The 13,178-nt window shown below is 36.0% G+C and overlaps 1 protein-coding gene across 9 annotated transcripts in view; it reads left to right on the top strand.

Moving 5' to 3' along the window:
* The window catches only part of ASPH (aspartate beta-hydroxylase), a 110,644-nt gene that overhangs the window by 66,440 nt on the left and 31,026 nt on the right, over nucleotides 1-13,178 (top strand). For all 9 annotated transcript variants that reach the window (XM_072924685.1, XM_072924688.1, XM_072924687.1 and 6 more), the window contains 3 exons: nucleotides 6,904-6,992; nucleotides 9,063-9,149; nucleotides 12,193-12,343. In XM_072924685.1, the coding sequence (XP_072780786.1) occupies nucleotides 6,904-6,992; nucleotides 9,063-9,149; nucleotides 12,193-12,343 (327 nt within the window). The remainder of the gene's footprint in view (nucleotides 1-6,903; nucleotides 6,993-9,062; nucleotides 9,150-12,192; nucleotides 12,344-13,178) is intronic.

The raw sequence follows: 13,178 nt of genomic DNA, 5'->3' as shown, positions 1-13,178 counted from the left end.
ATTCTGAACTAAATATATAGGACATTAGAATATTACAGTGTATTTTTTAACAGAAAGTGAATGCAGAAATTTCTTTCTGGTTTTGTCAGAGGATTGCTCGAGTCTAGCCTTCGAGTGAATCCAAAAGTCTTAATGGTGAAGGAGAGGTGAATGATGGAAGTACATGCCAAAACCAAAATTATCATTCTGCTGTTGTTTCTTACGATCAACATCTAACCAACCAACAATAATTTCATACAGAAAGCCCTGTAGAATACTTTTTACTGCAAGGGAAATTGTTCTGGAATAACTGCAGTTAAAGATTTATTATAGTAATTAGATTCCAGCTTTATTAGTCCCTAAAATGCCTCTGTTTTTATTGTCTGATTACTTCCCTGATAAGTTGATTATAGTGGTTTTGCCTGTTCTACCAATACAGTTTAGAAAGATCTTTTAATTATTCTAGTGCTCCTGGCTTTAAATTGTGTAGATGCAGTTTACTTGGTTTTATACCTTCTAAGTTATCATTTATAGAAGCCCATAAAACAAGTAGATTACTTACACTCTCTGTATCTCACCTAATGAGCTTCCCAAACAACAGGACAATGACAGGAGCTTTTCATCATCATCAAATTCTCATTCAAGTGTCCACTGAGATGCAGCACAGTTTCCAAAACTAATTTGGGTAATGATGTTGGGCTAGTATCAGGAGGGAGGACAATTACTTGGGCAAATTTTGAATGCCAAGTCAAAGTTTACTAATATATGTATGTTCTTCAGAATATACTTGAAACTTTGAACTGGGAAGATGTAGTATTGTTAGTGGGCGGCAAAGAGAATTAGTAAAACAAAAGGTCACGAAATTAGTTGGAAAACAACTACAGACCATCATCATTAGTATCTACTTGCCATTGTCCCACATTCAGAAGTTGCCATTCACAAGTTGCCAAGAGCATTATTATTGAATTTATATCACAGCAGGGGTGGATGGGTGTTTAGAAAACAAAGTTTATGAACCCCCCCCCCCCCTAGAAATTTCTTCCTTAGTTTTTGAAAGTTTAAGTTAGAGAACTGACAGGAGGAGTCTTTGCTGCAAATGACTTATGAGACTGCATTACATGAAGGGGGTTTTATTTCAGATTAACTTTAGGGATGGCATAACATAAGGAGACATAATGATATAGTTATAGCCTCTACAATTAAATAATTATAACTTCTATTAAAACTTCATTTAAAAACTCAAGTCATAAAATAATAGAACCGTTTGGGTTGCAAAGGACCTTTAAAGGCCATTTTGTCCAACTCCTGCATTGAGGTCATTCAATTTTCTCGATAGCAGTAAGCACAACATACAGTCAATGGAGTAGGATTGTTCCAGTGTACTTCTTTTCAAATCAGAAACTGGGGACCATGCATCCTCAAGGTAGCTGTAAAGACCAACCTTTATCTTGAATCACTTATATCTTACAGATGTAATTAAAACTGGAGTCCTAACTCCTCTCTGTTTTGCATGCAAGCAATAGCAGATGCAATATCAAGGAAGCCACCAGGAATGCTCCCTTAACATCATAATGACAGTATGAATGAATCAATGAGTGAATTAAAAAGTCTAATTACAAGATCCAAACCACATTTACAAGGTGGTTTGTTAGATAGGGAGTAATATCTTTCCATCCTCGTGTTTTCTCCCTCAAGTCCACAGAGGGATTGTAATCTTATTGTCTCACTATTTCTGAGGACCTAGAAATTTCATTAAATACAAGTTTAACAAGAAATACTTATGTTAATATGTAATATGGACTCTCATAATCACAAAGCAGGCCCCTCTCAGTTGACTGTAAATCTTAGAGCATTAGTTTCCAAAGACTGAAGCAAGACCATTTATTCTGTGTGAAAGGCAACCTTTCCCCCAAAAGTCTCAGTCAGACCAGCCAGGCTGTCACTCATTGCTCTCAGTGAACAGACCAGGTTCAAAATGTCAGCTCCAGCACTGGAGGTAAGCCTGCCTTCCCATCCCACCAGTTTTCCTAGGCTCTGAACATAAGAAAGGAAGCAGAAGGCTTAGGAAGGGAATCATTAGTACTCAGAGCAAGGGGGAGGGGGAGAAAAGGGCAGCAAGTGGAAAACTTCCTGAGGTAATCCCAGTTGAAATTTACTCCTGGTCATGGCTGCACATCAGCTAAAAGCTCTCTGTTTGAGGTTTCCTTCCTGGCATGTCTGTTGGGTTAGAGTAAAATCATAGAGTTGTAGAATATTTTACAAGGCATAGGAGTGAGAGATGGTTTGTATTAAGTGTATGGAAGTGCATACTGGTTTTTAGATACAAACAGTAATTGTTCTGGAAGTGTTAATAGCAGCATGATGTTATCTCCTACTTACTTTGCTGAGGAAGAAAACTGTACATACATCCTTTGATCAGAGGCTCAGAGTATAGCAGCAAGGACAAAATAATTCATGCTATGTGCTGTGGTAAAGATACCCTATCTTTTAAATTATCTTCTCAGGAAACAGCAAATTGAAACCTTTACAGTGTAGAAAATACCTTCTTCACCCACTTAAATTTGCTATCTGTTAAAATCAAGTGTGTGGCATCTCCCTAGGGCAAAAAGTGTGTTAATTGTGAAAGGCAATCATGATTGCATGATAGCATTCAATATTTTTGTCCAGTTCTGTCTAATGTTAGCTGTTTTGATTTACTAGACTGATATCTAATCAGGCAGGACATCAGTGTCTTCTCTTTTAGGAGAATGAGGTTTTCCTTAGCCTGGATGATGGTGTTATATTTCAGATGAAAAGATGAAATGGAGTGATTTCACATGCACAACCATTCCCACTTCTCTGGAAGCTAGAGAGGATTCATTTGCTCCATTATAGAAGTGGTATTACTAGTTATTTGTGACATTTCTATGAGTTTTTTTGCTATTGCTTTGGACTTAGTGTCATATGTAATCAACTCTTTTTGCCATGTACTAGTTATCTCTTTTTGTTTTCATTGTTTCCATGTAACTGCCTTAACATAAATGTCTACTTGGTGTTTTGTACCAATTTCCAGCCTTGGGTTTTCTGCTCACTTACACAAGAATTTGCAGACATTTGATCGTGTGAGGACATTTGTCTAGAAATTCTAGAAGGTTTTAATTCCTTGATTATTATATCTTAAGGCAGCTTTTCACATTAAAAGTTATCAAGTATCAAGAAATAAAATTCTGTGAATAAATCAACAGTTTGCAAAATTGATTTTCTGATGCTGTTTGGATGGTTTCTTAAGGTAAAACAATCTGTTTCAGATGAAGATTTTACAGAACTTGATTCTTTGAATGTTATTAGTATTTTATTTTTACAGAAAAAGCTAATAAGAGCAGTGGTAATTGAGATTGCTTTCTATCACAAGACTGTTTTTAATCACTTATGGCTTTTCTGGAGTTATAGCACTGAGGTGAAATTTTGCATTGGAAAAGTTTTTAGAACTTCAATATTCTATTGCTAGCCTTGGGCTAGGAGGAATCTCAGCTGCTGTGATGACTGGCACAGTGAGATCCTGTGAGGATTTCTTTGATTGTCAAATGAGAGAGTGAAAGTTACTTGTGTAATTACAGTGTTGGCACTAAAGCACAGTAACATATAATAGTATATTACAGAAATTGTAGAACATATGACTAAGTGGGACCCTAAAACTTACTTTGTCTCTTTAGTTGACTGAAGGCCTTATCAGCTGTGTGCATTGTTCTTGACAGATGCTTACACATCTTGTTATTTCAAATAAACAAAATTTTCAGTAATTAGCATTCCACAGTTGCCCTCAGCAGCCTGTTCTACTGTGCTTGCTCAGAGATAGTAGTTCCAGATGTTCAAGACAAATTTTCTGTTATAGCCATTTCAAGCCTTCTCTTCCTTATCCTAACCATGATGATATGGAAAAAAATTTATTCTTTTTATCTCTGTAGCTATGTTTTACAGAGTAGTGTGTACCCATCTTCCCATGGCAAACTCTTTATTGCTGCCTTTTTACCCTTTGTTCTTACTTATTGTTGTTCCCCTTCCCACACCAATTAAAGGGAAAATATTTTCAAACCAATCTTCAAGACTGATTCAATTATTCTTATTAATTTGGTTATTTTTCCTTAATTTTTATGTGACTCTCTTGTGGTCTGAAGAGTATCCAACAGTGTGTTCATTATTCAAGAATAATTTCTCTGTCCTTTGTAGAAGTAAGACTGTCACTGTTTTTGGTGATGACAAGGTGCTTTCCAACATAAACCCAAAGTATTCCTGGTATTTTAGTTTTCATATGCCAAATCAGTTCATTGGATGATATGACAGGCTATTAAGTTTACTGTACATTTATTGTAATGCATTTTAATACATTGCTACTTCGATATTTTTTTTTAAATTCTGCATCTTGGTAAGTGAGATATGAGATTGCTTGTCATCACTGGTAATTGTTTTGTCTCCAGCACAAGAACTCGCATAGAGCTTTTTGTAAGACTTCTTCCTAGCTTGCTGCTTTTTCAGTGGATACTGTTTTCTCCAAGGAAGTCTTCAGGAATCCTATGACAGCAGTCCTAGATAGAATGCCTGTTCTCCAAGGCTATTATTGAAAATCCCCGGTAGTATTCTTGAAAGTCCACAGTACAATATGTAAACGGACTATTACCATTTTAATGCTCAACCTGATTTGGACCACAAACTGAAGCAAGCAGTTGTGTGATCATGTACAACTTTAGTGTCATGGAGAAATTTGTCACTGAAGAAAAATTACATATATTTTCCTCTGAAAACAGATAAGTTAACTGCTTTGTATCTTTGAATTTAATATATTGGGTCACATCTGCTAAAGGATTATTGCACTAGAAGGAAGCAATGGATAATTTATTAAAATGCCCCTGCAGGGAGATAGCAGGCTATCTGGTTAATATAGAGGAATGCTTGATGCTTACACTGAAAGCTCCCTGGTGAATCCTTTGACACAGGAATAGAATGGGAGATGGAAATGTTTGCTCGTTATATAATGTTTACTGTGTTATATTGGTGCCTAGCAGATGAATAATATTTATGTTAACAACTCCTTTCCAGCTTTTTATATTGATCTCCTGCTGGTCTAGGGCTGATATATAATTGCACTGAAAATAGGAAGATAGTATTTTTTTTCTGTAATGGAGGGTAGTAAATAGGTTCTTCGAACACATCACCCAAGTTGGATATGAAGATATTGTATCTTTGTGCCACAGACGTGTAAGATTTGAATTTACTTTTTTAATTTACTTTTTTTTTCTGAGCTGTTTCTCATGTACTTGTAAACTTAAATGAACTGCAGAGAGTGTCGCACAGGCTGTGGGAGTTTCTTGATGGGTGGGAGAGCTTCTTTCCTTTGCCTCAAAGGAGCCTCACTGTTGCCATGCTGACTAAAAATCTGACAAATACCTGTCCTGTCTCACTGAAATACAGTTCCTGTGTAACTGGCCAAGCTTAAATAAAGATTTTTGTTCATGCCGTAGGAACTGAGAACTCACATTTTAATTGCAGTTTATGTTACTTAGAGAACAGAAACTAAACCAAGTGTTTGGTGGCAATATCCCATTGGAAGCTCCCCAGATACTGTACCCAGAGGAACTGACATGCCTCAGTTTTCATGCTAACAGCAAAGGACAGTTTCACACGCCAACTAAGAGCAAAATTTACCTAAAAAGTCCTCAAGGTTACTTGCTTTCATTGGTTCCTTGAGTTGATGTTTCTGGGTTCTTCCACTCCTGCTGTTAAGCAAGCCAGGCCTTAGAAATAGCAATGATTTCTTGAAAAATTGAGCTGGCATATTTTTTAAAAAGAAAAAAAAAAAAAAAAACCAACCACAAAATTCAACAAACCTTTTTCATGTTAGGGGTTGTTCAGGCCCAATGAATAATGTGAGAAACTTCTCACCACACCTGTCAGTCACTGTGGACTGAAGGTTTGGAGTGGAGGGATCCTCACACTTGAAATAAGAGCTGTTCATGTGAATTTTACTGGATTCAGGGAGTGTGAACACTTGGAAGAGAGCCAGTGCTGTGCTTCTTGGCCGTTATTGTCATTAAATGCATGAAAAGGCAGGAAAGACATTGCTTTCCTATGAAATAGAGGATAATAAATAAGACAGAGAAAGACTGACATCAGTGACAGATTGGTAAGCTTGGTGATCTGCACAGTAAAGTTCTTCCTTATGTTCAGGTGGAACTTCCTATGAATTAATTTCTGCCTGTTGCCTCTTGTCCCATTGCTTGGCAGCACTGAGAAGAGCCTGACTCCGTCCTCATATCACCTACTTTTAAGATATTTATACACATTGATGTATAAATCAATTTATGTATAAATCTCAGTCATTTCTTCTCAAGGCTGAACAGGCCCAACTTCCTCAGCCTTTCCTCATAAGAGAGATGCTCCAGTCCCTTAATCATCCATCTTTATTGCCCTCCACTGGACCCACTCCAGGAGCTCTGTGTCTCTTGTCCTGAGGAGCTCAGAGCTGCACACAGCACTCCAGATGTGGCCTCAGTAATTGCTCTAAGCAAAGCATATAGTCACAACTTTTAGAAATTGCTAGTGTGCCCTGATGATCATATTTTTCATGATACCATATAAATGTGGGAAAATAGCAGTTCCCTTTGCTCTTCCATGTCAGTTGCACCATTTGGAAAAAAAAATCCTTGACTGTAGTGATGAAAAATGCTTTATTCTGAACTGCCAAGTTACTCTATTTGAATGACTGAAGTTTGCTTTTTTGTATAGGAGTTTGTGATTGTAATAAGTAAGAAATCAGTTTATTTTCAGTGTAATTTGAAACTGCCTTACTAGAAAATATGCACTTTGCCAGCACAGTCCCTAGCTAAGTGTTACTCCAGGCAATTGAAATATGAAAGAAGTAATAAGCTGTCTATTTGTTAAATCTTCTAGCTAAAAAGAAGAAGAAGCCAAAGCTCTTAAACAAGTTTGATAAGACCATTAAAGCTGAACTAGATGCTGCAGAAAAACTACGTAAAAAAGTAAGTTTTGAATGTTTCACTCAGGATTGTACACAGTGAACAAAAATCGATAAATACTTGTAAAAAAGGAGAATTAATTTTAGATTACTTTTTGTGAAATTAAACTTTTAAAATAGTCAGTGCATATTTGTCCTTCTTGTTTAATTTCTGCTAGATAGTTTGTCCTAAATTTTTAAAGTTGTAAGTATATGTCTGTTCATGTGTGTTTGTTTACCTTGAAGATAGGTAATACCTTGAAGATAGCTTAATCATTGAATTTTTGCTTATATGGATCACATCAAATAGGGTTAGTTCTGTCCTGTCACTCTTGTCCAGTTGACCTCTGAAGTCAAGTGCTACCAGATAACTCTGGGTACAGGGATCTCTCAGTGAGTTTCCAATGCCTCGTGAGTGTTAGGTACAGATCACTGAAGCAGGTGTTGGTTCTGTTGAGATTCTGTGTCCTAGGAGAGCCTAGGCTCTTGTACAGCTGCTTAGAGGATGAAACAGATGTTCCTGCTTCTCACCAAGGCAGCACAGCCTTAACATCAATCATGCAGTTTGGGTAGTTCTGAATTTAATAATTTGGCCATGTAAAAGAAACAAAAATCTCCCCAAGCTCTTCAGTCATCTCCCCTTATAGCTTCCAGTTTTATACTTTCATCTGAATATTTCAGAAAATAATATCTTTGCAGAGATATCCCTTTTCCAGATGTGAGATTAAGTAGTGAAGCAAGATTGTGGCTGTTAAAAATGAGGGACTTCAAGTTCTTTGAATGTATTTCTTGTTAAAACTCTGATATGACAGACAATTCATGCACATAAATAACAACTGCAGGTCTTTGCTGTACCTTAGATTTGAGGTGGATGAGCAGTGAGATATAATATTTTCAGTACAGTAAAATAAAAGCCAATTTGGTCATTGCAGCTGCAGGATTATTCCTGATTTTCAGGAGATACTGTGCAGTTTTGACTTTACCTTGCCATCTGCGCAGCCCCAGAGTTTTGGTAGGTCTGTGATGGGGCTGGAAGGCTCTTGCATAGGGAGCACTAACCTCTGGCTGCCACTGCCGCTGTTCCTCACTAGAAGCCTTCTTTACATGTTAGAATACAAAATCAAAAATGTTCATGCTTCTGTTACTTAAGCAATTGGTTAATCAGAAATAGGTGTAATAGACACATTTGATGAATCTGTAGGGTCAGTTTGTTGACTCTCTTTCCCTGCTGTATTTCTTGATAAGTTACAGAGAGCCATACATATCATGTAGAAAGCAGGATAAATTTAGGAGCAAATCAGACATGTATAATATTTGAAGATAGCAAGGCAGTTGTGTATAATTTATACACATATAACTCATAAAGCTGTAATACGGTGGGAGTGGCAGCAAGGTCTATTGCCAAATTTGTCAAGCGGTGCTTGGCACCTGTTTGACAGTGGGGCTGGTTCTTCTCAACTTCCATCTGTACTCTCTAGTCAATGTCCATCATGGGATCAACATCCATCAGGAGACTACCACAGTTACATTTAGACTTGTGTGAGATGTCCTGAGGGACATTGTCATGCAAAGAAATTGGAAACAGCAATACACTGTGATTAAGTCTACAGTATTTCCCTTAGAAGAGCTGCAGTTATGATAGTGTTCATCATGAGAGGTATGCAGAGGGAAAATTTCCACCTGTCTCCAGAATTTTCTTGCTGTTCTCTATTATTTCTGGTCTGAAATTTGTTATTAGCAAGATTTCTGGTCTGAAATTTGTTATTAGAGTCTTTACTTTTGTAGGTTATTTTCAGGTTATTTTCATCTCAGCGTTTTATCCAGAGAACAAGGGAAAGTGAGTAAAGTATGAAAAACCAAGTTATTCATTTTCACCATGAGAGTTATATTATATTGTTTCATAAATAATGACAATTGCTCTTAAAACGGCAATCCCAGCAAGTATGGGAAAGCTGAGTGTATGAGTGAAAGCTGTTGATTCAGTCTGCATTATTTTGTGTTTGTTCTTTAATTGAAAAACTAATGTGTTATTAGGTCCTGCATCCTTCAGCATTTTTATGAGATAGAATTGCTGATAAATGTCTCTGCTTTTCAGGGAAAAGTTGAAGAAGCCCTAAGGGCCTTTGAAGCATTAGTGAATCAATATCCACAAAGTCCTCGAGCAAGATACGGGAAAGCACAGGTACTTAGAAAAAAAAGTGATAGGTGTCGAAAAAAGCTAAATTAAACATTTTGTTTTACCAATAGAGTTATAAACACCAGTTGGAACTAATTTATAAATTTATGCTGGTTTTCTAGGTGAAAAAAGAATAATGTGATCTTTCATATGTATCTCTTCAGTCAATTGTCCTTCCCCAGTTGCTTTGGCAGCTTTTGTGGAACTTCAGTGGGAAGTATTGTAAATAACAACAACAAAAAAAATAAGGTACATCCTGTAGATCTCAGGAGAACTGTCAGGTGAATGAGATAAATACTAGCTAATACTGCAGGAACAACAGGCAGAAACTACCTGTTACATCCTATTTGCTGTAGCTGGGAAACCAACACGTCTGTCAGCCTGGGATAAATGCTGCTTCTTGCTCTAGTGGGAACAGAGAAGAGGATTTGGAGTTTTAAGACAGAAAGAGTTAAAGGATAAAGAAAACAAATTCTCGGGTGATGAGGTTTAATTAGCTTTACTTGTAGAGTGAGTTATGTTTCAGGTGTTTCCCTTCAAAAAAAAAAAAGCTAAAAAAACCCAAACAAAACCCAGAAGGCATCAGAAAATAATCTCTGCATTTATAATACTTCTAGGCTGTGTTGAGATGTCTCAAAAGGGAATAATAGAATAATCCTGCTGCACTAGGAGTAATAAAAGACTCCTTGAACTCATGTTAATCAGGATAACAAAGTGAAGCCCTCACTGCAGGAAGGAATGGTGCTGTTAGACAATTGATAAGGACCTTGGAGTCACGACCAGTTTCCACTCGGTTAATAATAAAAATGGTCATGCTAAAATCAAAGCTGTGATTATCCAAAAATCTATCACACAAGCACTTGATATACAGCAGACCAAATGCTTCCCTGCTCTCTGTGGTGACAGTTTGCTGAACTCTTTGCCTCTTTACAGTAGGAGACCACTTTGTTCATACACGTGATGAACTTACATCTGTTAAGTTACACTTTTAATATTTACCAGTTTATAGAAATCTGCTTGATATGCTTCCTTCCTCCTGAATGGCTTTAGGGAGAAGGGCAGATCACTGCAGCCAGTTGTGAAATTTATTCTCATTCAAAATTCCCATCTCAGTGACCCAACTTCATTTGTCCATTTACAGCAATTTATACTTGTCTACTACTACTTTAGTAATTCATGAAAGGTCAATACAGACCAAGATCTGAATAAATAATTAGGTGAAATTTCTGTGAGTGTGTAAAAACAACGATAAATTCGTTTCCTGTTGCCTTTGAAGGTTCATACTACTCATTTTACTGAACAGTCATATTAATTATCAATGATAATTTTATTGAACCCAGTATGTGTAAGTTCAAGCTGTTTGAAGGAAAAGGAAAACTATGAGCTTCAGACAGATGAATTATTCTTAAGATTGACACTGTAACACAGTATTATTTTAAATGCATATTCCTACCAACAAAATTTATTTAAATTTGCCATTTCTCATCACTAACTAGAAGGAAAACTACAAAGAATAAGGTTAAAGGCCCTGAAGGTTAAAGGTAACGAAGGTCAAGAATTCATCACAAAAGTGTACTTCTCCTTTTCTTTGAAGCATGAACCAACATTAGGTGCTCATTTTGTAGATTTGATTTTTGATAAGACATGAGGATTTATTTTTTTCTGGATCTTTTAATGGCTTTAAAAGGCAACTGTTTTCCCAAAAACCTAAAATATTTCAGTGTTGGTGTGTTTTTCAGAAATATGAGCAATTCTTTATTTGCTGTCTGAATACATTTGAGCCAGATAAAATGATAGTCTGAAGAATTCATTAACATTTTTACAACTGAAAAGAAGAATGGATAGGTTTATAACTTCCTTATATGATTTATACTGGTGTAGCTATGCAGATTTTATGCTGACAATTTTTCCTTCTTTGTTATATATCTTTAATATTCTTTGCCCTGCAATTCCTTTGAAAAAAGCAGAAATTTATTTCCTAGTGAATGTACATCAGAAAAAATAAGTTATTGCTTAAAAGTAATTTCTGAAGTTGTCTCTGAAAGCTGCTTGATGATCTGTTTGACTGAGTAACCATATTTTTTGGTATTTCCAATAGTAAGTTTTAAAGCAACTCAAGGAAAAATTAAAGGACAGAAATGCAAAAAGATTTCAGATACTTGCTATAACATATACAGATAACACAGTTGAAGCAATTTAATTTAATGTGTGTCGTTGATGCAACAGTGAATTTAAATAGACCAACAGTAGCTCCTGCACCATCATGCTTGTGTTATATCTGCCGTGGCTCTTAAGAAATAACATAAGCCAATAAATATAGAAGTATTTGAGAAGAATGAGTTAAACACATAAAAATGCATGCATTTGTATAGACAATTCAAAGTAAGCCTTTAAAAATTCTGCATTTGAGACACAGTCTTTTTCAGCTATGGAAGCTGAGTATGAGCATGCCTTACCACAGGTGAGATCAGTCATAACTTCTGTTAGATTCACTGCAGCTGTAATTTCACTGTCCAGAGGTCATAGATCCTTTGGTCTGCTTCTGAATGTGATGAACAAATTTAAGTTTTGAAGGAGTTGTGTGGTACATATTCTATTAATGCGAGGCAAAAGGCAATTCCTAATTAATTTGCAATAAAGAGTGTAAATAAATGTGTCAGAATAGATGAAAAGTCTCTTGGTGTGTTTTGATCTGTGTACTGCTTCCAGAGCGAGGCTTAGTATACAAATAGTCCATAGGCAAAATTTTGCATTTCTTCTGTGTTATGAAAACAGATGGATTCATCTGCTTTTGAAAGCAGAAATTATGAATTCTACAAATATCAAGCAAAAATCTGTGTTAATATATGTTTTTGGTGCAAATTTTTTTTCATATTTCTCCTTTCAAATAGTTTGTAGGTAAAAGGATTTAATGGTAATTCTAGTTTGCTTTCCCATAAAACACAACTCATAGCCTAACAATTGCATAGTTTTCCTGGTAAGAAAATAGTTGGTTTTAAGACTAATGGATTATTAGGTGTTCTAATAATGGTTTTGTTATTCTTTCTAGTCTGAAGATGACTTAGCTGAGAAAATGAGAAGCAATGAGATGCTGCAACAAGCTATCAACACCTATGATGAGGTGGTTAGTCTGCCAAACGTCCCTTCAGACCTGATAAAACTGAGCTTGAAGCGAGAGGCAGACAGGCAGCAGTTCCTTGGTAAGTTTTGAGGATGCTATAAAAATTACAGAAGTTGTCTGAGCAAGGATTTCAAGATATCACTAAGGATTTTAAGGTGACAATTCCATTGAAGTTTTGGTTGAACTTGTCTTCCTAGTATCTTAAATTAAAACCATTTTTACATAACTTGAACTTTTTCTAGTGAACTAGTGTCTATAATTTAGAATAACAGTGCCTGTAGAAAGCTAATGCAGCAGATGTTATGAGAAGCTATGTTGATAGGTGGTCAAAAATTTTTATTTTTGACAGACAAAAAAGAAACTTTTTATACTGAAGCTGAAAAAAAATCAAGAGGAAATTGCTGGCATAAGAAGAGTAAACATACACAGAATAAACTTTTGGTAAACATAGAGAAGAATGGAATTAAATACGAGGAGAAGAGCTTCTAGTTTTAGATCTCAATTCTGTGATGTATGAGAAGTGATGATAAGAATATGAGGCATAATCAAGGGTTCTGTTCCCATGGGTTGGATTTTTAATATCAAGTTGTTTTGATCTTGCTTTTCCTTAGCATGACCTCATTTAGGAAGTCAAGGAACATACTTAATTTTGAGCACACAAAGCATGATAGACTTCATAACAGAGGTAGAGTAGAACTATTACTTAACACTAGAAATTAATTGAATTTACTTAGCTAAGGAGAAGTTTATTAATATATGTTTACTTAGTTTTGTCCAGTGCTTTGCTATCTGTGTAGGATTGAGCAACTAAAACTTAAATAATGTTATTTCTGCACTGTGAAAGGTTCTCCACAAGAGGCTGCCATAACACTGCGTGATTGCAATATCTCAGTGATTCTCTGAGATATTCCTGG

The sequence above is a fragment of the Taeniopygia guttata genome, chromosome 2, assembly GCF_048771995.1.
Source record: "Taeniopygia guttata chromosome 2, bTaeGut7.mat, whole genome shotgun sequence".
Taxonomy (NCBI): Eukaryota; Metazoa; Chordata; class Aves; order Passeriformes; family Estrildidae; genus Taeniopygia; species Taeniopygia guttata.
The sequence above is the reverse complement of the archived record's forward strand: the minus strand, read 5'-3'. Positions and strand labels throughout refer to the sequence as shown.